At 41.9% G+C, this 25864-nt stretch overlaps 1 protein-coding gene across 1 annotated transcript; it reads right to left on the minus strand.

Moving 5' to 3' along the window:
* On the minus strand, window positions 1-25430 carry LOC118371166 (delta-type opioid receptor-like). Its single transcript, XM_035756499.1, has 5 exons — window positions 25044-25430; window positions 5228-5460; window positions 4939-5061; window positions 4367-4661; window positions 1-4240 (listed from the first exon to the last, which is right to left on the minus strand). Exons 1-5 carry the CDS (start codon window positions 25286-25288, stop codon window positions 4000-4002), a joined length of 1137 nt encoding a protein of 378 aa, XP_035612392.1. The 5' UTR covers window positions 25289-25430; the 3' UTR covers window positions 1-3999.
* Window positions 25431-25864: the final 434 nt, after the last annotated feature.

The raw sequence follows: 25864 nt of genomic DNA on the forward strand, positions 1-25864 counted from the left end.
GTCTTCATTTTATTGATTTTTGTTGTTGTTTTAATCAACAATCCGAGAAGCTTCTTGTAAAACATCTTGGCTTGCTGTTAATTCATTAATGCATTTTACAATAGATACTCATCTAGCTAGCGTAAGTTATAAACTATAAACTATAAGGATCACTGCATGAGCACTGTAAAGTTAATCATGATGGGTTCAAGTGTGACTAGCACAAATACCTTACAGTCTCTGGCAATACATTGAATATAAGCAAACATACAGCTTTTTGTATACATTTTACAGAAATGTTCCAGTATTCAATAGTCTTTAAAGAAGTTACTTATAAATGTATATTAATTCATAAAAATGACAAAATTCCCTAACTGCAATATCCAAAGCAGGGCAGAAGAACAGTGCTAGAAAAAACAGAGGTAAAGCTATATTTGGATTAAATAGTGAATCTGTAGGCTAAAAACATACTGTTGATATCCTGCTGATAGTCTACAGCTAGTTTGTTGAACATCTGCACATTGGCTATTTATATAATGCTTTACCAAAATACACTGGGTGTCAAGAACTGCAATGCTGCTGGGTTTTCCATCCTCAACAGTTTCCTGTGTGTATCAATAACGGTCCACCACCCAAAGAACATCAAGCCAACTTGACACAACTGTGGGAAGCATTGGAGTCAACACAGGCCAGCACGGGCCTTGGGGTCAACAAGGGGGGGGGGGGTGCAACTCAATATTAGGAAGGTGTCCTTAATGTTTTGTACACTCAGTGTATAAGTATAAAAACCATGAATGATAGATTGTTAAATAATGAAATTAGATTTTCAACACAAAGTGTGACTCACATGACAAGAGAAATGAAAGTTACAATTGTATTGCAGTATTGTAGCTATTGACAGCGGTTCCGAGAAATACTATGTGGGAGTTAGCCTTGATCAATATAAAATCCATCGTTCTGTAACAGACACTCAGAGGCAAAAAGGTTATAGTAGGCTATTAGCAACTGTTGCTCTAGTAAAAATGGGTGGCTAAGTGGTCATTTTCTATTTTTGTGGCATTTGTCAGTTTGATGTACTGTACTGTACCTTTTACCATTATGGTCCTACTGTGTATGAAAGGGTGGTAAAACCATATTTAGATGTACAATTCATGTACAGAAGTTGTGAGCATTGTTACACTGGAGTACAGTACTTAAATATCTCTACCCTGTTGATTTGAGCTTGTTTGCAAAGCTAATGCATGTAATCAATATCACATCTGTTATACATAATAATGTGTAGGCTGTTCCACATTTTAATAGACTATCTCTCTTTGTAGAAGCCATGTAAATACATCATTTTAGATCCACATAATAATATAAAGTGTGTCTGTCAGGAATACTGACAAAAGCAAAGAGAACATAAAGCAGAAATGGATTCGGCTGTAAATAATTCAGCAGTCTGTGTTATTAGACCTGAAGCATTTTCACTCACTGCCAGGACATATACTGAAGATACGGGATGAAAATAATCTCATTCTATAAATGGGACTTAATCTGTTTCTCTCTTATTTTCTTTTTTAATGTAAGACTAGCCTCAGCAGTTATGCAGTACAGTAGCTAATAAAGCATACAGCTATTTGATCAAATATCACTGTGAAAATGGAGCGATAGTCATCATCAAAACAGCATACAGAATCACATACACAAACGGAAGCCAGTTAGTTTGACCTGTCACTGAAAAAGTTAGCCAACTACGTAAATAATATGTCGGAGTTCTGAGAATATCTATATCTACAAAGTCACGTTCAGTGATTTTAGTTTGGAACTGATTTTGGTTTCCTTACCTTCAGCAAACTACAATGTTGTGGTACATCCTTCTGACTTCAGTATTTCCACAGACATGCACATTCATCTTATTAGAAATATGCCAAAATGTTGACATCTAACCATTAATAGTTAGACTATGTCATCTAAACTGACATCGACATAAACAGTAATGATTTATATTCTCTTTTCTTCTGTAGTCTGTGCTAGCTAGTATCATTATGCAAAACGATTCACAAACTTCTCGTCCACATTTTTGGGCTTGTCATAGTGGTTCATGACATAGCATCATGCCCAAGGTCAGTAAAAAATATAGCTACTTCTGAAATGGTACCCTATTCCCTACGTAGTGCACTACTTGGTCAAATGTAGTGCACTATATAGGGAATAGGGTGCCGTGTGGGTTGCAATCTATGGAACGATTTACAGGCTTGATCTTTCATCAGCATTGATGTTTTGCAAGGTTACCGGGAGAATTTATACCCTATAATAAAGTCATAAATTATAGCCTACAGCCTATGAAATATGAAGGATCATTTTAATCTTAATCACTATAATTAGTTGATGCCCTCAAGGTAAAATTGAGCGCTGTCGTCTTCTTTCTTAGGAATCTTATCATGACTTAATGCCATAGTTAAATCTCTCTAATCTGCCATCGATTTAATTTGACAGATGACATAATGTTTTTCTCCAATTACACAGTAAAACAGATAGTAAAAGTCCTTTCCAAATCTCACTTGGTTCAGCTATGTACATGCTCAGTGATTCTCAAGAGGTTTGTTGTCTTGGCCTCACAAGCCGCCATAATCTTCACGCTTGTCAGTTTTAAAGTTGTTTTTCTGTGGTTGTTTCATTTTTACATTCATCAGAGTAGTAATGCATTCACACAGAGTGTAGATCTAGATTAGGCTGTTCTGCTCCTCCGCCCTCAGTGTTCTATGATTGTTTAGTTATTCCTCTCAGTGGTCCCTTCTACCTCTCTGCTCCGATCTATGAAAGTCTATTAGGTTTGTAGCCGAGAGCCGAGGTGTCTGGGAGGAAATGCTATGGTACAGCAGTGGAGCACAGGCAGGCACAGAGCTCTGTGGTAGATTTCCATTGTTTGCAGATTCATGTAGCTATCAGCCCCATTTTCCCATTTTGTTTCAGTGTCTCGTGCCCCAGTGCTTTGCACTAAAGTGTGTTTTCATCCATCATCCAAGCTGTCACAATGGATCTGTAGTTTCCTCTTCCTCTGTGGCGCGTGCAATGTATTTGTTTTGCCTTTTGGAGATGGGAAGTGGAAAATAACTTTTTTTTCTTAGTCAAGCGTGATGGAATATGCATCAGCAATCTTTGAAAATTCATCATCGATGTTAGTTTACAGGTGCTTGCTTCCCAGAGAACAGAAAGGTCTGATAAACAAAGGTTGGACATCCATGCTTCTCCACTTTCTCAGTTTGTCAAAGCACAAGGTACTGTACCCATGCTACAGCCTGTTTTGTCTATTCACACTACTTCAAGATGGATGATGCAGTCTCTGGTACATGAGATAAAAAATAGACCACTGCTTAGCATTTTGAATCTTTGCGAAGTCCGTCAGCTGTAACAACTGTCATTGTCACTGAACAGTGTTGGGTGTTTTCTCCAACCCCTCCTGGGTCAAACGTCCTCATTTCAGATGTCTACATATCTACTCATTCAGTGGTTTCCCTTACCCTGTTGTCTTATTTTCAAAACAACCCCAGTCCCATATGTGTGCAGCTTGTCATCAGTCACAAACAGGGATGACTTGTTGACAAAACCATGTCGTATACTTTGGACCACTGTCCTTGACAACATCCTGTGTATTCACTCTGCAGCCAGACATCCATTTGTCATAAACCAGAAATTCACTACTCAAAAAGGCCTGGCACCTTCGCAGATTGTCTCTAGACCTTCAGAGATGTGTGGAGAGTTTTATTGAAAACGATTTATGATGAAGAATTTAATCTCTCTACTTCTGAGCTACAATAAAGAAAGTTCCTAAATCTCACTGGTAGGAATGTCGATGATGTCTTAAAAAAAAGGTATGGTGTGTTTTGGAACCTCCTTTACTGACATCTCTGTGTGAGCCTGACTAAATCATTGTTTGTCCTGTCAGAATTCCGTTGTGGAGATCTGGGTGATCTCAGACTGCAGGTCTTGCTGGACCCTTCTGGATCGAGAACCACGAGGGATCTGGTCCATGCCTAGTCATACGGGCTTCCTTTCCGTCCCAGCTACAGTCGGAGCGCAGACGGACACGGGCTCCCGGTTGGCGTTCCGACCCCTGTTGAGGGAGTTGCGTTCCACGCGGGTCCGGCAGGGCAGGCAGAAGTCCCGGAAGCACCTCTTGAAGTTCTCGTCCAGGAAAGCGTAGAGAACAGGGTTGAGACTACTGTTCATGTAGCCCAGTGCAATGCAGAGGTGCCAGCTGGCTTTCACGTAGGGGTTCCTGTTAATAATGAATCATAATAAGTTATGCATCATTTTATTTGATGCCCTTTTCCAACACACCCAAAGTAATTTGACCGAAAAAAATTGACAAGAAAATAAAAGTACACAAAACATAACGACTAACCCAGAGTCGATCTCCACCAGAGTCTTGATGATGATGAAGATGTGGATGGGCGTCCAGCAGACAATGAAGGCCGCGACAATCACGAGGACCATGCGGGTGATGCGGCGCATGTTGCGGTCCTTCTCCTTAGAGCCGGAGAGCAGACGGACGCTGCGCAAACGCAGTATCATCAGACCATAGCAGATGGTGATGACCATGACAGGGATGATGAAGGCAAAGATGAAAACGCAGATCTTAGTGACTGTATCCCAGTACCAGTCAGGGTCGGGGAACTTCAGTGTACACATTGTCTGACCTAGGAGTAGAGAGGGGTGGAGGAGAGAAGAGAGGGGGGGGGGAGAAGGAGAGGAGTCAGACACGTTTAAAGAGAGCGGGGGTGAGACAGCTCTAGAGAGGAGACTGTAGGAAGTTTATGTTATAGAGATAATTGATATTTGACCAAAGATGTAATAAACTGTACTGTAAATTTGCAGGAATAGTGACTTATTCTCTTATTTAATGGGAAAATATACAAGAAATCCGTTGAAAGAAGTGTCAAAAACGTGCTAGCTAGTTTAACGTTACTTTCTCACCACTGTCTGTTGTTTTGGTCACCGCCATGACCATGATGGGCACTCCGATGGCAGAGGACAGAACCCAGATCAGAACGTTGATGATCTTACCCTTGGCGGGCGTCCTGAACTCCAGGGCTCTCACTGGGTGACACACAGAAGATTACGTTTCAGTTGCAACTTATATTACAGTGAGTGTTATTGGCTCTAGGCTCCCTTTCATTTCTATTTGCGAGAGGATACGCTCTGGTTAAAAGTAGTGCACCATAACGTGTATAGGGTGCCATGTGGAATGCTTCTCTCCCTTTACCTGGGTGGCACACAGCAATGTAGCGGTCCACAGACATCATGGTCAGGGTAAAGATGCTTGTGAACATGTTGTAGTAGTCGATGGCGATGACCACCTTACAGAGGACCTCTCCGAAGGCCCAGGTCCCCATCAGGTACTTGGCACTCTGGAAGGGCAGTGTGCTGGTGGCTAGGGCATCAGCTAGAGCCAGGTTAAAGATGTAGATGTTGGTGGATGTCTTCATCTTGGTGTATCTGTGGATGGAGACATTTGCTAAATAGATGTTGCTATCAAACCGTATGTTATATTCTGTGATGATTTTGACATGAATTAATTTAATTTCAATTCACCTACAAAATTGACTTTTGAATTTATCTCAACCTTGGTGAAAGATAATTAAGTTAAAAAGATTTTGCAGTCAGTAATGACAGAGGTTGGTGCGGATGGTAGACTTTTCTGTTATACACTTATGGTTGAGAAAGCTACAGTTGAAGTCAGAAGTTTACATACACTTAGTTTGGAGTCATTAAAACACATTTTTCAACCACACCACACATTTCTTGTTAACAAACTATAGTTTTGGCAAGTCGGTTATGACATCTACTTTGTGCATGACACAAGTAATTTTTCCAACAATTGTTTACAGACAGATTATTTAACTTATAATTCACTGTATCACAATTCCAGTGGATCAGAAGTTTACATAAACTAAGTTGACTGTGCCTTTAAACAGCTTGTAAAATTCCCAGGAAATTATGTCATGGCTTTAGAAGCTTCTGATAGGCTAATTGACATCATTTGAGTCAATTGGAGGTGTGCCTATGCATGTATTACAAGGCCTACCGAAACTCAGTGCCTCTTTGCTTGACATCATGGGAAAATCAAAAGAAATCAGTCAAGACCTCAGAAAATAATTGTAGACGTCCACAAGTCTGGTTCATCCTTGGGAGCAATTTCCAAAAGCCTGAAGGTACCACGTTCATCTGTACAAACAATAGCACGCAAATATAAACACCGTGGGACCACGCAGCCGTCAAACCACTCAGGAGGTGTTCTGTCTCCTAGAGATGAACGTACTTTGGTGCGAAAAGTGCAAATCAATCACAGATCTACAGCAAAGGACCTTGTGATGATGCTGGAGAAAACCGGTACAAAAGTATCTATATCCACAGTAAAACGAGTCCTATATCGACATAACCTGAAAGGCAGCTCAGCAAGAAAGAAGCCACTGCTCCAAAACTGCCATAAAAAAGCCAGACTACAGTTTGCAACTGCACATGGGGACAAAGATCGTACTTTTTGGAGAAATGTTCTCTGGTCTGATGAAACAAAATAGAACTGTTTGGCCATAATGACCATCGTTATGTTTGGAGGAAAAAGGGAAGCACCGTGAAGCACAGGGGTGGCAGCATCATGTTGTGGGGGTGCTTTGCTGCAGGAGGGACTGGTGCACTTCACAAAATAGATGGCATCATGAGGCAGGAAAATTATGTGGATATATTGAAGCAACATCTCAAGACATCAATCAGGAAGTTAAAGCTTGGTCACAAATGGGTCTTCCAAATGGACAATGACCCCAAGCATACTTCCAAAGTTGTGGCAAAATGGCTTAAGGACAACAAAGGCAAGGTATTGGAGTGGCCATCACAAAGCCCTGACCTCAATCCTGTAGAAATGTTGTGGGTAAAACAAAACAAAAAAGCTTGTGCGAGAAAGGAGGCCTACAAACCTCACTCAGTTACACAAGCTCTGTGAGGAGGAATGGGACAAAATTCACCCAACTTATTGTGGGAAGCTTGTGGAAGGCTACGCAAAACGTTTGACTCGAACTCAAACTACTTGCCTCTTGCTGTATATGTTGAGCAGAGAAACATTTGGAACATGTCATTCCAATTCTCTTTGCACATTGTTCTATTTCTCTGTGAACAAGTGATTAAAGATATTTATACAACGGGTAGGTCTAATCCTGTATGCTAATTGGTTAAAAGCGCATTCCAACCGGTGTCTATTCCACAAGGTCCAACCGGCTAAATATATGATGTTAAAATGGCTATTTACTCTGTTCCATCTGACTGTGCAATCCACTGTCTCATCAGCCAGGCAGGGAAGTTATCATCTTGATCTCCACTATAAAAAGCATCACGACATTATCTCACATTTCTTTTAGACTAACATTTAGTTTTCAACAGCGGAGATTTGAATAAAACTTGCTGACTTTCTCTCTGACATTTGCAACATTTTTTCGATATTCAAATTCGATCTCCAACTGTCCCATAGTAATGAACGTGTTGGGGTCAGGAGTTGGGACAAGAGAGAGAGAAAGAGAAAGGCAGTGTTTCAGTTCGCATCATTTTTATGGATATATACAAAGAAATGTCAATTGAAAAAAAGCAAAGCGTAACGAAGTGCAGCTAGTTGGCTGTCTTTCCAGCTTCAGTTTGAAGTTATTGTGTTCGTTGTGTTATTGGCTAGCTCCTCTGAACAACAGTGTCCTAACGACAGAGGACATTTTCTATGCCAGGCAAAATCGTGCCTCATTAGCTCATTGTTATGGATGTATCCAAATAAATGTCACAAGAAAACAGCTTAAACAAATGCAGGTACTGTTGTTTTTCTGCATGCACTGTTTGACGTGATTGTAAGTTAGCCGTAGTTGGCTAGCTAGCAAGCAACGGATAAGATCATTGCCAGCCAGTATGGCAATGGAACATTTGGAATGAACGACTTGGTCGCGTCCATAGAAACAGAACAAAAAGACTGAACGCCTGGGTCGCGTCTCTGGCGACCAAACCAATAGAACGGACGACCAGCCGGCTTGGGTAGTAAACCCTAAGTTGGTTTCAGGACTATATCTTGTGGAAGGTTGAAATTGTATGAATAAATTCATCAAAATAACATTTAATGAAAATATGTCATCATTATTTCAATATGTTGGTAACCCGTTGTGTAAAAGTGATAATGCCTTCAAAGCCGGTGTTTGGGGCCTAACAACACCCATACCAATATCCCCCAAACACCAGCTTCTCGGGCATGATCACTTAATCGATCTCTTGAACATGCGTGGAACAGCAAAACACGTTATTCTAATTCTCTTCATACGCGGTTCTATTTCTTTCTGAATGAGTGATTAAAGATAATTGATATACTTCAGGCTTGTTAGTGTCTGATCAAGCACTTTGAGGACCGCTTAGGATTATTTGCTGTATTGAGATATGTTCTATTCCTCTAAAAAACTCCTGCAAAGAAGATTTTCTTTACTTTTTTTGTAATTAGACCCAAGACCCACTGGGCAGAGACATCAGTTCAACATCCAGTTTTTTTTATTTAAATTTGGTTGAGTTGTCAAATAACATTTCCATACACAACTATAACATTTTCCGTCAAGATAGAACTGCCAAAGGGGAGGAGTTGCAGTCTACTGCAGAGATAGCCTGCAAAGTAATGTCATACTTTCCAGGTCCATACCCAAACAGTTCGAACTACTAATCTTAAAAATTACTCTCTCCAGAAATAAGTCTCTCACTGTTGCCGCCTGCTACCGACCCCGCTCAGCTCCCAGCTGTGCCCTTGACACCATTTGTGAATTGATTGCCCCCCATCTAGCTTCAGAGTTTGTTCTGTTAGGTGACCTAAACTGGGATATGCTTAACACCCCGGCAGTCCTACATTCTAAGCTAGATGCCCTCAATCTCACACAAATCATCAAGGAACCCACCAGGTACAACCCTAAACAAGGGCACCCTCATAGACGTCATCCGGACCAACTGGCCCTCCAAATACACCTCTGCGGTCTTCAACCAGAATCTCAGAGATCACTGCCTTATTGCCTGCATCCGCTACGGATCCGCAGTCAAACGACCACCCCTCATCACTGTCAAACGCTCCCTAAAACACTTCTGTGAGCAGGCCTTTCGAATCGACCTGGCCCGGGTATCCTGGAAGGACATTGACCTCCTCCCGTCAGTTGAGGATGCCTGGTCATTCTTTAAAAGTAACTTCCTTAGATAAGCATGCTCCGTTCAAAAAATGCAGAACTAAGAACAGATATAGCCCTTGGTTCACTCCAGACCTGACTGCCCTCGACCAGCACAAAAACATCCTGTGGCGGACTGCAATAGCATCGAATAGTCCCCGCGATATGCAACTGTTCAGGGAAGTCAGGAACCAATACACGCAGTCAGTCAGGAAAGCAAAGGCCAGCTTCTTCAGGCAGAAATTTGCATCCTGTAGCTCTAACTCCAAAAAGTTCTGGGACACTGTGAAGTCCATGGAGAACAAGAACACCTCCTCCCAGCTGCCCACTGCACTGAGGCTCGGTAACACGGTCACCACTGATAGATAAATCCATGATTATCGAAAACTTCAACAAGCATTTCTCAACGGCTGGCCATGTTCAATTCTCGGGCTGACTCTTTTCTCTGTATATATCAATGATGTTGCTCTTGCTGCGGGCGACTCCCTGATCCACCTCTACGCAGACGACACCATTCTGTATACTTCCGTCCCGTTCCTGTATACTTCCGGCCTGTGCTATCTAACCTCCAAACGAGCTTCATTGCCATACAACACTCCTTCCGTGGCCTTCAACTGCTCTTAAACGCAAGTAAAACCAAATGCATGCTTTCAACCGTTCGCCGCCTGCACCCGCACACCCGACTAGCATCACCACCCTGGATGGTTCCGACCTAGAATATGTGGACATCTATAAGTACCTAGTTGTCTGGCTAGACTGTAAACTCTCCTTCCAGACTCATATCAAACATCTCCAATCTAAAATCAAATCTAGAGTCGGCTTACTATTCCGCAACAAAGCCACCTTCACTCACGCAGCCAAACTTACCCTAGTAAAACTGACTATCCTACCGATCCTCGACTTCGGCGATGTCATCTACAAAATAGCTTCCAACACTCTACTCAGCAAACTGGATGTAGTTTATCACAGTGCCATCCGTTTTGTTACTAAAGCACCTTATACCACCCACCACTGCGACCTGTATGCTCTAGTCGGCTGGCCCTCGCTACATATTCGTCGCCAGACCCACTGGCTCCAGGTCATCTACAAGTCCAAGCTAGGTAAAGCTCCGCTGTTATCTCAGTTCACTGGTCACGATGGCAACACCCACCCGTAGCACGCGCTCCAGCAGGTGTATCTCACTGATCATCCCTAAAGCCAACACCTCATTTGGCCGCCTTTCGTTCCAGTTCTCTGCTGCCTGTGACTGGAACGAATTGCAAAAATCGCTGAAGTTGGAGACTTTTATCTCCCTCACCAACTTCAAACATCTGCTATCTGAGCAGCTAACCGATCGCTGCAGCTGTACATAGTCTATCGGTAAATAGCCCACCCAATTTTACCTACCTCTTCCCCATACTGTTTATATTTATTTACTTTTCTGCTCTTTTGCACACCAATATCTCTACCTGTACATGACCATCTGATCATTTATCACTCCAGTGTTAATCTGCAAAATTGTAATTATTCGCCTACCTCCTCATGCCTTTTGCACACAATGTATATAGACTCTTTTTCTTCTTTTTTTTCTACTGTGTTATTGACTTGTTAATTGTTTAATCCATGTGTAACTCTGTGTTGTTGTCTGTTCACACTGCTATGCTTTATCTTGGCCAGGTTGCAGTTGAAAATGAGAACTTGTTCTCAACTAGCCTACCTGGTTAAATAAAGATGAAATAAAAAATAAAAAAAATAAAAATAGGCAAGTTAGTTAAGAACAAATTATTATATACAATGACAGCCTAGGAGCAGTGGGTTAACTGTTTTGTACAGAGCAGAACAACAGGTTTTTACCTTGGCAGCTCAGGGATTCAATCCAGCAACCTTTTTGTTACTAGTCCAACACTCTAACCACTAGGCTACCTTTCACCCCTAGGTGACCTGCTGACCCAAAACATTGATTCAACATCATCACGTAGATTTTGGGGATTTAAATTATGTGGCAACAATGTTGATTCAACCAGTTTTTGCCCAGTGGGGAGCATGTTGGCTGAGTCACTAGAGTAGTTAGAGATATTGGCCTAATGGGGTCAGAATCTCTCTGAAGGCACAATATAAATGTGTTCATAGAGATATATTATAACTTAACCTACTTTGCCTTCAAAACAGTATAATATTAGTCATAGCCCATTGGTCTGTATGTAAAATGCTCTAAGAGTTACAGAATATGCTGTGTTGAAATTGGTGTGCCTAAGTGAGAACGGTACTTGTCAATAGATTTTTGCACTGTGGCTCTGTGGATACATTAAGTGAATATTTTGTACAGTCCATTTAGTTAATGGTCCAGATGTGTGTGTTCACCATAAAAGCTATTGATGTTCAAAAGTCAAAAGGACAACAAAATCAAACCAAACAACACTCAGAATGAAGTAAACAACATTTACTGGAAAATGGAAATCAGCTTTGGGCGTTGGTCAGTCTTTGACAGGGACTGTAAGCTCCTAATCCTAACTCCCTGTTGGGTCGTTCCATGTCATTTCAGCAAGCCGTTACACCCACTATCTCAGATTGATTAAGAAATCATTTTTGTAGTTAGAAAAATATAAAATTAGCATTCCTGATAAATCCTTTTGCTGAAATATAATTTGATCTCTGAGAAATTAACCTGTTACTCCTACCCCCTACTTTTTCGAACATTCTGTTAAAAACCGCGCAACATTTCAGCGCCCTGCTGCTCATGCCAGGAATATAGTATATGCATATGATTAGTATGTGTGGATAGAAAACACTCAGACGTTTATAAAACTGGTTAAATCACGGCTGTGACTATAACAGAACGTGCGTTTCATCAAAAAGCGCAGGAAAATCTGATCACTGAAAATGGAAATATATATCCATCCGCCACTTCAACCCATTGATAAAGGCGAACCACAATAAATGGGGCGGAGGTTGCAATACCTACAGCTTCCACACAATGTCAACAGTCTTGTCATTTGCCTAGGCTTTGTTTCTTGGTCAAACGAAGAAGAGACAAGCAATTTGTTCAGGTCTCCGACCGGATATTTTGGTTGAGATTTACCCGGACATTATTTCCAGACGGACAGCTAAAGAATATACATCGCCTTGTGATCAATTTGATTGCTTATTAACGTGTACTAATACCTAAAGTTGCATTACAAAAGTATTTCGAAGTGTTTTGTGAAAGTTTATCGTCGACTTTTTTAATTTAAAAAAATGAACGTTTGAGTTTTAACTAGTACTATTAGCATTTAGCGTAGCGCATTTGCATTTCCAGATGTCTAGATGGGACGCCTGCGTGTCAGGTAGGAGCAAGAGGTTAAGCTGCTTGATTGCACCCAAATTCATATAATATTCAATATGTCCTGGTAGTCCATCTGGCCACGTGGCCTTGTGACTGTTGAATGTTTAAAGGTCTTGCTCATTTTGACTACGGAGAGCGTGATCACACAGTCTTCCGGAACAGCTGGTGCTCTCATGCATGCTTCAGTGTTGCTTGCCTCGAAGTGAGCATAAAAGGCATGTTGCTCGTCTGGTAGACTTGTGTCACTGGGCAGCTCGCTGCGTTTCCCTTTGTTGTCCGTAATAGTTTACAAGCCCTGCCTCATCAGACGAGCGTCAGAGCCGGTGTAGTAGGATTCAATCTTAGTCCTGTATTGACGCTTTGCTTGTTCGTCTGAGGGCATTTCTTATAAGCTTCCGGATTAGTGTCCCGCCACTTGAAAGCGGAAGCCCTTTCCTTTAGCTTGGTGCGGACATTGCCTGTGATTCATGGCTTCTGGTTTGGATATGTACGTACAGTCACTGTGGGGACGACGTTGTCGATGCACTTTTTGATGAAGCTGGTGACTAAGTAAGAAATTAGGACTGTTGCAGAAATGCTTATCTTGTCTGTTTCTAACAACAGAAATGATTTCAGAACAATCTGACATGGTGGGTGTCAAAATCCTCATACTTATTGAGGTGGAATAACCCTGATCCCTGTGGCTCAGTAATAAATACATTATAGCCTATTGATTTCCCATTCCCTTTCTCCCTCTTTAAGATATGGTCGATAACATGTACTAATTTACATCTCTTAGTGCATAAACACTACCAGCCAAATCATTCTGGAGACTGGGGCTATAATCTAGGTCTGTGGAGTGTATGTGTATGTATGTCGGTGTCTGTGCTTGTGTGCGTGCATGTGTGTGCTATAATGTAATATAATATATATATGCCATTTAGCAGACACTTTTATCTGAAGCGACTTAAAGTCATGCGTGCATACATTTTACTTATGGGTAGTCTGGGAATACTCTACAAAATGAGCTACAAAGGATCACCCATATGCAAAATGTCTCTTTGCTGTAAGTCAGCAAAGAGGCCTTGAGCCAGGACTGTGATGACCATTCCATGTTTAGGCATCCCATCTGCTTATGAGCCTGATGGTGGGTTAGGGGTGAGAGGGGACAGGACTGTCGAGTATGTGGACTGAGAGCTGCTGGTGATTTGCTGATTTCCGGCTCCCACAGGAGGGTTACACCCTCCCGATTGAAATAGTCCATGAAAGCCACCTTCTTGATTGTTCATCTGACAGATGTGTTGTGATCCCTGTCAGGTCAAGTCAACTGGCCGACATTGAACAGACTTTACAACAAAAGTGCGTGTGTGTGCCTGTGTGTGAGAAGAGTCGTGACAGGCATTGTGATATGGGCCAACTCAGGGACAAACGCTTTAACTTGAAACAAGGTCAGGTCAGTGGATCTAAATATTTTCTATTCAATGTATTTCTGTTTTAATTGCACCTGTCTCTATTCAAACAAAAGGTTAACTAGATTAATTGTTGGTTATCTCTCTCTCTCGCCATCTCTGTCTGTATTGGGTCTTGGTGTCAGTCAGTAAGATGGTCATTGATCTACTGGCTCTGCCTCTCCAGGGTATCAGTCACTCTCTACACCATAAACGCAGCCCTGGCAATTAAACAATCCCACTGTTAAAAGTAGAGACAGGCTAGGTGGAGGGATTGATGAACGCAAAACAAATCTGTCAAGAATCATTCCAACGAACAGCATCCTGTACCTGACTTATACAATATGCTTTTCCAGCTTTTTAGCTCTATTCCTATGCTGTAAAGTTATACATTGGATTTTATTGTCACATTTAATAATATCAGTACTGTATACAGATGTAGGATCTTAATTTGATCACCCTGTTACAGGATGACTTTCATACAATGCAGGACAATTAAAACGTGTTGTTTATTTGAGGTGTAAAAAGGCTTCTGAAGTTTGTAATGTCCACTTAGAAATTTCAGACTTGATTTTCCCTTGCGCAAAACGTATAAACCCCTACATAAATGTCCGTTATTTATTATTCACACAATCATTCACATTTCCTGTTGCTGCAGGATTCTTTTCCTGGCTCAAACTGGCTCAAATTAAGATCCTACATCTATAATGCATCCCATCTGTGGTCAGTAACATTGTGGTTTCTAAATGGGTCTATGTTGTACAAACACATCACTTGTCCATTGCTGTGAACCTGCTCATAGTGTATCACAACTATATCTCAATGGGGCAAGGAAGATATGTTTTAGGAAATATTGCTTGAGTCATGCACTGGGGTGCCAGAGACAGAGTAAATCTATTGTCTGAAGTTTCCGGTGCTCAGATGAGTCAGACTATAGCAGGTTACAGACTCTTTTACCGCTAGGGAAGGTTGTTCTTGATGGGAGATTTCTTTCTCTGTCTGTTAGAACCCTTTGATTCAGCATAACTTCATCTATGAATCCGTCTGTGCTCCCTAGCGCCACTGTCAGCAGGAGAGAATTAGTTATTACATGTTATATTTTTCGTATTTAGAAGATGACGGTGAATCACAGGCAGTCATTATATCCATTGGATGGGTTTGCTCTCTGCGTATGTAGAATGCTTATCGCTAGCCCTGATCCGAGCTGGCGTGGTCAGGGCACACCCACCCTCACCTCTCCTTCACCACCAAGACCCATGCTGGGACCATGTCCCTTCTTGTCTTTCCTGTCCTAACCATGGCCCACTCCCCTCTGCCTTGAACCAATGTTACAGGAGACACACACACACAGAGAGACACACACAGAGATGGAGATGCAACGAAAGACGCATCGAGTGGGTGGCCTCTGGGCTCTGTTTGTGTGGATGGATGTTGATGAAGTGGCTAGACGAGGGGAGAGGAGGCGGGTGGGCGGTGGGGGAAGAGACATAATGTCACATGTGCACGATGTTACACATACAGGAGCTGAGAACACACAAGTGGCCAGATACTGGCAAGATGTTGAAAGGATACGGTGTTCTGTACAGCACTGTACAGTACAGTCGATTCAAGGAACTGGCTAAGATAGGCGGTCCCTCACTGCTATCTTTAAAGGGGGTGTAACTGACAACCTGAAGCATCTTCTCGTCAGGTTACAGCACCAAGGCAGGTTTCACCACAACATGCTATGTTCCATTTCCCTTGGAGGATGACACCTGTGCATGCATTAATCATAGAAGAGGAGGGAGAAGATGAGCTTTTGATATTTTCCCACGGTGCCCACTCTGTTCATGCCATCCGTTTAACTGGTTCTGGACCTGTAGTAGTTAGCTAATGCCACAGGTTCATAGGGGTGGTCAATTCTCCTTGTTTGGAAGCCTGAAAAGCTTGAAAACTGTGGGATATTTTCTTCCAATGTCATGTTAAATCATGCTGTTCAAAATGAGAACCATGATCTGTAACTGTGATAGTATCATAGATGTCAGTCTAGTTGGGGATTGTAGCTGTGGAGCTGTCATTGCTGTCCTGCCCTGTCATCTCGTGTCCCTAGAGCAGTGGTTCACAACCATTTCCATTCAGTGGACCACCAAATCACCGTCAAAACCTCTTGAGGACCATTATTTGTGGAGTCACTAAATGTTTTAACATTAAATATCTTGCCGGACAAATTTTGAGTCCGTTTTATCCATGAATGTAACAGTTAAAAGGCCTATTATTATTATTATGAACAATTTGTATTTTTTAAAGAAATTAACATTTCTTATAATATAATATAATTAATATCCCCAACTGTTTTTATTTTTGAAGGAAAATAAATTGCACCAAAAAAAGTACCACGGACCACAGGTTGAAAACTACTGCCTTAGAGGTTAATCAACATATGGAGGAGGCAGATCCTTGTTAGAATCACTGCTGCAGGCTACAGAGGGTCGTGTGTGTATTTGTGTGCGTTTGTTAAATTCACAGCAGCAGGGAACAGAGGGTCATTTTAAAAACGTCAGTCAGTGGCCTTGGTTCCAGGACAAACCGGATGGAAATTGAATACTTCCCTCTCCTGACGCTGGTGAATATTGATTATTGTCTTATTGATCACAGCTTCATCAGACCACAGGCAACATTTGTACACCCAGAGCCATTGATCATAGTCTGTCACCACAAGTTAATCACTCGGTCCAGTATTAACCATGTTCACTGGGCTCCAGTCCGATATGTGTCCATTTCAGCCAAAGGCAGCACACCATGAAAAGTTGAACTATATATACAAACGTATGTCAACACGCTTTCTAATTAGTGGATTCGGCTATCTCAGCCAGGTGTATAAAAATTGAGCACACAGCCATGCAATCACCATAGACAAACATTGGCAGTAGAATGGCCTTAATGAAGAACTCAGTGACATTCAACAAGTCAGTTCATCAAATTTCTGCCCTGCTAGAGCTTCCCTGGTCTGCTGTTATTGTGAACTAGATATGTCTAGGAGCAACAACGGCTCAGCCGCACCAGTCCACAGAATGGGACCACTGGGTGCTGAAGCGCGTAGCATATAAAAATTGTCTGTCCTTGGTTCCAACGCTCACTACTGAGTTCCAAACTGCCTCTGGAACCAACATCAGCACAAAAACTGTTCATCGGGAGCCTAAGATCACCACATGCAATGCCAAGCGTCAGCTGGAGAGGTGTAAAGCTCGCCACCATTGGACTCTGGAGCAGTGGAAACGTGTTCTCCGGATTGATGAATCATGCTTGGAGGAGAAATAATTGTCTGGGGCTGTTTTTCATGGTTTGGGCTAGGCCTCTTAGTTACAGTAACGGAAAATCTTGACGCTACAACATACAATGAAATTATAGACGATTATGTGCTTCAAACCTTGTGGCAACAGTTTAGGGAAGGCCCTTTCCTGTTTCAGCATGACAATGCCACCGTGTATAAAGTGAAGTCCATACAGATATGGATTGCAGAGATCGGTGTGGAAGAACTAGACTGGCCGGCACAGAGCCCTGACCTCAACCCCATCGAACACATTTGGGATTAATTAGAATGCCGACTGCGAGCCAGGCCTAATCGGCCAACATCAGTGCCTGACCTCACTAATGCTCTTGTTGCTGAATGGAAGCAAGTCCCTGCAGCAATGTTCCAACATCTAGTGTGAAGCCTTCCCAGAAGATTGGATGCTGTTATAGCAGCAAAAGGGGGACCAACTCCATATTAATGCCCATGATTTTGGACGAGCAGGTGTCCACATACTTTTGGCCATGTAGTGTGTCTTGCTGCTGTAACGGAGGTGGTTTGGTAAACCATGCTTGCTTGATAGCTAACCTTGCCTCAGACCTGAAAAGTTGTGTTACCTAGGCTTTAGCTCAGAGGGCTGACACAGTAATGTGGCGCATGGGAGACACAGACTCAAACATCAGTTTGTCACACTGCTTGGAGACAGTCAAAAGAGTACTCACTCTTTTATGAGGGTCCTTCATTCAGTAAGTTTACTGTGAATTGGAGACATTAGCATTTGGACAGGCAGTGCTCAAACTTTTGGGCTTGGTGGGCCAGAATAACATCTGAATGGTGCCCAACAAGACATGATGTATTTAGAAATAGGACAGGTAAACAATAGCTTTTTAGGGTCTTTAAACAACCGCATTTTAGTAAGCAATCGTAAAATCACACTTCACACCAAACTCACACTTAAGAACACATTCTAATTACCAGTAATGATGTATACATTTTTTAACAGTTGTGGCACAGAAACAGCAACGACGTTTCTATGTTTATAAGGCTAATAACTTGAATATGTTTAAAATGACTTGAATATGGGAAAGATGTCAAAATGTGTATTTGCAGCTCTGATCTGTCATCATTTCTACATCACTGTTTCCTCCATACTTCGCTTCCCACCACTTTCCTGACCAAACACACACGACTCCTTCCAGAGCTCTCTCTCACACACACACTTCACACACACACACACTGTTGAGTAAGAGAGTAGACATGCAGCGAGACACGGGAGCTGGTGTTGACTCACACCCGTCCTAAAAAACACCCAACTAAAGCTTCCACTCCACTGGGTACAATATTTCAGGCAGGAATGGCTGCTCTTTGTTTGTTTGAGTAAACCCTGATGTATTTACCCAAAGAAAGGATTTCCACCTAATCAGAGTTATAAGATGTCAGCTTATGGTGTATACCAGTTCTCATTGGATGATTCTCCCCCGTTTGGGAGTTTTCCTCCTAAGACAGCTCTGCTTATGCCCTGCGTATGAATAAACCAAGTACACCACCTAGTACATCAGCTACACCACTCAAAGAAGTAATTTTATCAACTGCACACCCTCATTCATAACATTAGCCATTTCAATGTAGGTCATAGCACAGTACATTGGGTACAATCATCTCTACACTATTACTGATTATGTGTGTGTGTGTGTGAGTGTGTGTGTGTGTGTGTGTGTGTGTGTGTGTGTGTGTGTGTGTGTGTGTGTGTGTGTGTGTGTGTGTGTGTGTGTGTGTGTGTGTGTGTGTGTGTGTGTGTGTTGTGTGTTGTGTGTGTGTGTGTGGCTGGCTGGCTGGCTGGCTAGCAGAGCGAATGCTTCTGACTTGGGCTATGTTACAGAGGGATGAACCACAATATTGGTGGTGTCAGCCCCAGCTCTCCCCTCAGTCCCCTCAGTCAGTAATCACAAAAGAGTCTTCTTTGGCTCGTATTATAAGTAATGCTATTATGGATACTAAAACATAGCCTTCATATCTACCCAGGCAGCTCTCCCTCTGAAGCAGCCGGCACCTGGGTTCAAATAGTATTAATTTTCTTTCAAATACATTGAGTGTTTGATTTAGCCTGCCTGGAATGCCAGATGGATCCAGTCAACAGCTCTCTAGAACAGAGGGAGGGGAGATACTGTAGATGGCTACTAAATAGCTTAATTACTCACTGTGCTGTGTTTTCAAAATGAATATCCAATGCAGATCACGATTCACAGTGAATGAACAATAGCGACTGACTGTGGATGCTAAAACACTCATTTTACTCCACTAGTCAATGTTTTCTTTCCTGCTTCTTTCCTGTGTAAGGCTGATTACTCCATGCCTAGCACACAGTTTCAGAGAATCAGAAAGCATCGAACCCAACTCAACCTCACCACTTTCTCCGCACTTCATATCTCCCTGTCTCTTCCAATAAATGTGTGTAATTCAGTCCTTGAGCTGTTCTTGTCTATTGATGTTCTGTATTATGTCATGTTTTATGTTTTGTGTTGGACCCCAGGAAGAGGATCTGCTGCTTCAGCAACAGCTAATGGGAATCCTAATAAAATAATAAAATACTAAATCCGTCTGTTTCTCTCCGCTCTCTCTCCCTGTCTCTCCCTGTCTCTCTCTGTTTCTCTCCCTCTCACACACCCACTCTCTCTGTCTGTCTCTCCACTCTCTCTGTCTGTCTCTCTCTCTCCCTGTCTCTCTCTGTTTCTCTCCCCTCTCTCTCCCTGTCTCTCTCTGTTTCTCTCCCTCTCACACACCCACTCTCTCTGTTTCTCCCTCTCTCACACACCCACTCTCTCTGTCTCTCTCTCTCTCCCTGTCTCTCTTTGTTTCTCTCCGCTCTCTCTCCCTGTCTCTCTCTGTTTCTCTCCCTCTCACACACCCACTCTGTCTGTCACTGCCTCTCCCTCTCCCTGTCTCTCTCTGTTTCTCTCCCTCTCATACACCCACTCTCTCTGTCTGTCACTGCCTCTCTCTCTCTCTCCTTACATTTTGTGGTGGTAGTCATGGTAATGGCAGGTCATGTGCAAAGAAAACCCCACTTTAGAGCAAAAAATCTGATCTGTGCGTCCAGACAGAGGATTCGGTTTGTATCAGAATTCAGATCCACATATGGAGGTGGTATAAATCTGGAGTCAAAAGATCAGATTCCATGTATCTTTTTGCTGTTGACACTGAAGGGAACACATATCATACTGTATCAGCAGGTTAGGAGAGCATTTTAGCTAACCTAACCTTAACCCTTTTCGTAACCTTAATCTTACTCTCCTAACCTGTTACGTTCATTCTCCTAACCTACTGCGTAGATTCTCCTAACCTGCCACGAAAAGTAACTTCCGTCCGTAGCTGTATAGGCCTACCATCTAGTAAAACCCCTTTAAAGCACCTCCACAGGGAGAAACCAGAGTCCTATATTTTGAGAGTTGGGCCAAAGCGGTTTCTCTCTGAATGTTCTGAGAGCGCCACTTTCTCCTCCACAGCTGTTGCTAAGTGATAATTGACACTTCCGTATTGTGCTGTTTATTCCTGATAGTTTTGAAAACCTATGAAGATGTCAAGTGAAAGCAGATATGTAGTTTGTTGAAACCAAAACACAGTACCGACTTGGATACACATTATCCCGAATGCTAATAAATAAAAAAATGTCTGTTAAATCCACTGCTCTGTTTTGCTTGTTGACAGCGAGTAATTTCATAGGGAATTGTCGGAGGCACTCTCATATTGTACATCACCAACATTTTGAGAATAAAGGAGCTAACATGGCATCCGTTCGAATACCTGGACGAACTCTCTTAAATATATGGCTCTCGGAAAACCAACTAATGTCCATTGTCATGACAACCCCTTTCATTATCTGACAGGAAACAGCAGAAGAGGCCACTATACATATCTTTTCCCTGAAAACCAGAGAGGAGAGTTCATACTGATAGTAGCCTCCTTGCTCTTTATGTCAAGAGTTACAGCCTTATTCTAAATGTGATTAAGTAAATCAAATTCCTTGGCAATCTACACACAATTCCCCATAATGACAAAGCGAAATATATATTTTTTACATTATTTTTTTTACTATTTTACATTAATATTCAGACCCTTTGCTATGAGATTCGAAATTGAGCTCAGGTGCATCCTGTTTCCATTGATCATCCTTGAGATGTTTCTACAACTTGATTGGAGTCCACCTATGGTAAATTCAATTGACTGGACATTATTTGGAAAGGCACACACCTGTCTATATATGTCAAAAACCAAGCCATGAGGTTGAAGGAATTGTACATAGAGCTCTGAGACAGGATTGTGTCGAGGCACAGATCTGGGGAAGGGTACCATATTTTTTTCAGCATTGAATGTCTCCAAGAACACAGTGGCCTCCATCATTCTTAAATGGAAGAAGTTTGGAACCACCAAGACACTTCTTAGAGCTGGCCGCTTGGCTAAACTGAGCAATTGGGGGATAAAGGCCTTGGTCAGGTAGGTGACCAAGAACCCGATGGTCACTCTGACAGCACTCCAGAGTTCCTCTGTGGCGATGGGAGAACCTTCTAGAAGGACAACCATCTCTGCAGCACTTCAACAAGCAGGCCTTTATGGTAGAGTGGCCAGATGGAAGCCACTCCTCAGTAAAAGGCACATGACAGCCCACTTGGACTTTGTCAAAAGGCACCAAAAGACTCTCAGACCATGAGAAACAAGATTCTCTGGTCTGATGAAACCAAGATTGAACTCTTTGGCCTGAATGCCATGCGTCACGTCTGGAGGAAACCTGGCACCATCCCTACGGTGAAGTATGGTGGTGGCAGCATCATTCTGTGGGGAGGTTTTTCAGCGGAAGGGACTGGGAGACTCGTCAGGATCGAGGCAAAGATGAACGGAATGTCCTTGAGTGGCTCAGCCAGAACCCGGACTTGAACATGATCAAACATCTCTGAAGTACCAGAAAATAGCTGTGCAGCAACTATTTCAAAAAAGTATGCTTCAAGTAATTACTGAATAAATCGTCTGAATACTTGTGGAAATGTAATATTTCAGTTTATTTTGAATAAATCAGCAAAAATGTCTAAACCTGTTTTTGCTTTGTCCTTATGGGGTATTGTGTGTAGATTGGTGACAGGGGAAAAAAACTACTTAAAACATTTTAGAATAAGGCTGCAATGTAACAAAATGTGGAAAAAGTCAAGGGGTCTGAATTCTTTCCGAAGGCACTGTATATAACAGGATTGGGGTGAAGTATGAATTGAGACACGAATTGCTCTTTAATTCTGTTCAATTCATGAATTTGAATTGTATTTCAATTGGACATACCCCACAGGAAGCAGAATGTGAATGAAAGGAAGTGTAATTTATTTAAAATAAATGTAATTTAATTCAAATGACTTATTTATTCTACACATCCCCATAATTTTGGTTACAATAGCATAAGGTTGAAACATTTAATTTTCTAAACTCATTCTCTTGAAACAATTGTAAATGATTATAGTGGTCTGGAAATATTCTAAAACCATGTTGTGGGTTGTCTATAATAATCCATAATTCCCTTAATGTTCGAAATATCAGAAATAAAAAAATCCCAGAATGCATTAGATCAAACACTTCCTTATGGAGACATGCCAACGTGAAATACTGCTTCACATCTAAGTTATAATCAAATTAAGATTTGAAATGGTGTGTATATTATTTGCATTAACAAGTGGCATTGATAAAAATATTTGTGAAATGAATGAGACTCATGTTTCACTTCTAAATTGAACTGGTTTCAATTGGTTTTAATTCAATTCTTCTTCCTTCAATTAAATTCACATTCTGCTTCCTGTGGGGTGAGGCCAATTCAAATTAAATTCAGAAATTCCAACCCTAAAGCTATTATTAGATTCAGAGCAACTAGACTGGACATTGTTTTATAATGTCTGACTGCAGTGGACAATAAAGTTATTAGTGGATTCAGAGCTACTAGACTGGACATTGTTTTATAATGTCTGACTGCAGTGGGCAATAAAGTTATTAGTGGATTCAGAGCTACTAGACTGGATACGGTTTTATAATGTCTGACTGCAGTGGACAATAAAGTTATTAGTGGATTCAGAGCTACTGGACTGGACATTGTTTTATAATGTCTGACTGCAGTGGGCAATAAAGTTATTAATGGATTCAGAGCTACTAGACTGGATACGGTTTTATAATGTCTGACTGCAGTGGGCAATAAAGTTATTAGTGGATTCAGAGCTACTAGACTGGATACGGTTTTATAATGTCTGACAGCAGTGGGCAATAAAGCTATTAGTGGATTTAGAGCTACTAGACTGGATACGGTTTTATCATGTCTGACTGCAGTGGGCAATAAAGTTATTAGTGGATTCAGAGCTACTAGACTGGATACGGTTTTATAATGTCTGACAGCAGTGGGCAATAAAGCTATTAGTGGATTTAGAGCTACTAGACTGGATACGGTTTTATCATGTCTGACAGCAGTGGGCAATAAAGCTATTAGTGGATTTAGAGCTACTAGACTGGATACGGTTTTATAATGTCTGACAGCAGTGGGCAATAAAGCTATTAGTGGATTTAGAGCTACTAGACTGGATACGGTTTTATAATGTCTGACAGCAGTGGGCAATAAAGCTATTAGTGGATTTAGAGCTACTAGACTGGATACGGTTTTATCATGTCTGACTGCAGTGGGCAATAAAGTTATTAGTGGATTCAGAGCTACTAGACTGGATACGGTTTTATAATGTCTGACAGCAGTGGGCAATAAAGCTATTAGTGGATTTAGAGCTACTAGACTGGATACGGTTTTATCATGTCTGACAGCAGTGGGCAGTAACAGAAGTAAGTGCACTAGACTGGACATCCAGTTTACTAGACTGGATACTCACTGTCTTATAATGCCAGACAGTTTAGTACACTGCTAGGGTTCAGTTTAGTACACTGCTAGGGTTCAGTTTAGTACACTGCTAGGGTTCAGTTTAGTACACTGCTAGGGTTCAGTTTAGTACACTGCTAGGGTTCAGTTTAGTACACTGCTAGGGTTCAGTTTAGTACACATTGTGTGGGTTCAGTCCTCCAAGTTTGGCCATGGCCTACCATGTCTATGAACATGTCAGAGGGGGGTTGTTAGAGCATTTATGTGATGTGGGCAAAATGATTATCCTTAAAAATACACTCAGCATGGTAATGTCATCATAAACAAAAAACCCATCACTGACATCAGTACTATTTCAATGAAGGGAGGGTGCAGATTGGGAATAGCCAATAATTGAATCCTGTTGATCCTAATTATTGTCTGTAAAATGGGAGCATTTGATAATAAAACTTTTTTTTTAAGATAACCCAATTTGAGTACTTTTTTGAGTGCTGTGTAGTAGGCACACACGCACCACACACTCTCCACCAGACTCTCTCTTTCCTTTGGTCCTCACGCGCGAGTAAACACTGATTTACTGTTTCGCCAGCGAAAATGTTTCCTTGTTGAACAAAAGCAACAACAACAAAAAAGTATTATAGAGTGTAGCATCTTCAAATCACAGAAAATCATTCATTTTATCATTGATTTGCGCCCTGTGCTTGCTTTTGACAAATACACGGTTTGCTTAACTAACACAAAGACAGGCACACATGAGATATTGGTCTATTAAAAAAACGCGATTTCTATACGAAATACACGATTCCCCTATAGCCTAAAACCTTCTTGAGAAAAGTACATTTTCAGTCACGGATATCCCCACAAATATATGCATTCGCATGCTTTCTTACAGACAATATTACGGCATATAATCTCAAAAGCAAGTTCCCACCAATGATTGTAGGCTAAATTTAATATGCCACGGGTGGTTCCAGTAGAAAAGCCTTACCTCACCACCCCGTACATCACAAGGACATTCCCGAGCAATCCCACCACGCAGATAACCGAGTAGAGCGCAGTGATGGAGATGGCTACTATAATATTGGAGGCGCTCTGAACCGGGAGCTGCTGGGTGTAGTTTCCCCCGTTGGGCACGAACCCCATCTCGTCGTCCGGGTAGGTGACATTGAACGGGATCACCGAGTACATGTCGAAATCAGCCGGTTCAGCACCAGGGGCAGTGGACGGCTCCATGGCTCTAGGACTGTCGCGCGCCTGTGACTGTTACTGTTCTCTGGTCTGTGGTGCTGAAAACTTATCCAAGCACTACTGGTCGACTGGTCGGACACGGTTCGCGCTTTTGTTTCGCCTGCTCGGCGTTTTATTGGCTGGAAGGTGTGTACTGATCCTCACGCGCCAAAGGGCAAGGTGCACAGTTTACTGTTGGTCTGTCTCACCAAGGGGTCGAACATGAAAAACAGAACGATGACAGACTTCCCAACCCCAAAAATAAGAATAGAAGAGCATAAATGATTTCACTTCTGTTTAGAGTTCACAGAACATTAGGATGATTCAAGAATTGTTCGGTCTTGTGTCTGGTTGAAAGAGAGGAGTCCTGTTCTCAGGAGGATCGGTCTGTATAATGTTGACGGTAGCCTTTAGTGGGAAAGGTGCATGCGGTGATTTGGTCTTGCTCTCCAAACGTCTAATAATGTAAACACTCGCGCACTGCAAGTGTTTTTTTTTCTTTCATATGCTAACACATCAAAGCTGTGCATAGTAGGCTGATAATTGTTTTAGCCTATTCCGCTCAGCTATAGATTCATCTCT

This window comes from Oncorhynchus keta, chromosome 19 (assembly GCF_023373465.1).
Source record: "Oncorhynchus keta strain PuntledgeMale-10-30-2019 chromosome 19, Oket_V2, whole genome shotgun sequence".
NCBI lineage: Eukaryota > Metazoa > Chordata > Actinopteri > Salmoniformes > Salmonidae > Oncorhynchus > Oncorhynchus keta.

Excerpts from the sequence above, each read along its gene's own strand:
- LOC118371166 (XM_035756499.1), bottom strand. The coding sequence starts at position 25,288 with ATGGAGCCGTCCACTGCCCCTGGTGCTGAACCGGCTGATTTCGACATG. Across the intron at positions 5,461-25,043 it reads GTGATGTACGGGGTGGTGAG|ATACACCAAGATGAAGACAT; the intron begins GTAAGGCTTTTC and ends CTCCATCCACAG. Across the intron at positions 5,062-5,227 it reads CATTGCTGTGTGCCACCCAG|TGAGAGCCCTGGAGTTCAGG; the intron begins GTAAAGGGAGAG and ends TGTGTCACCCAG.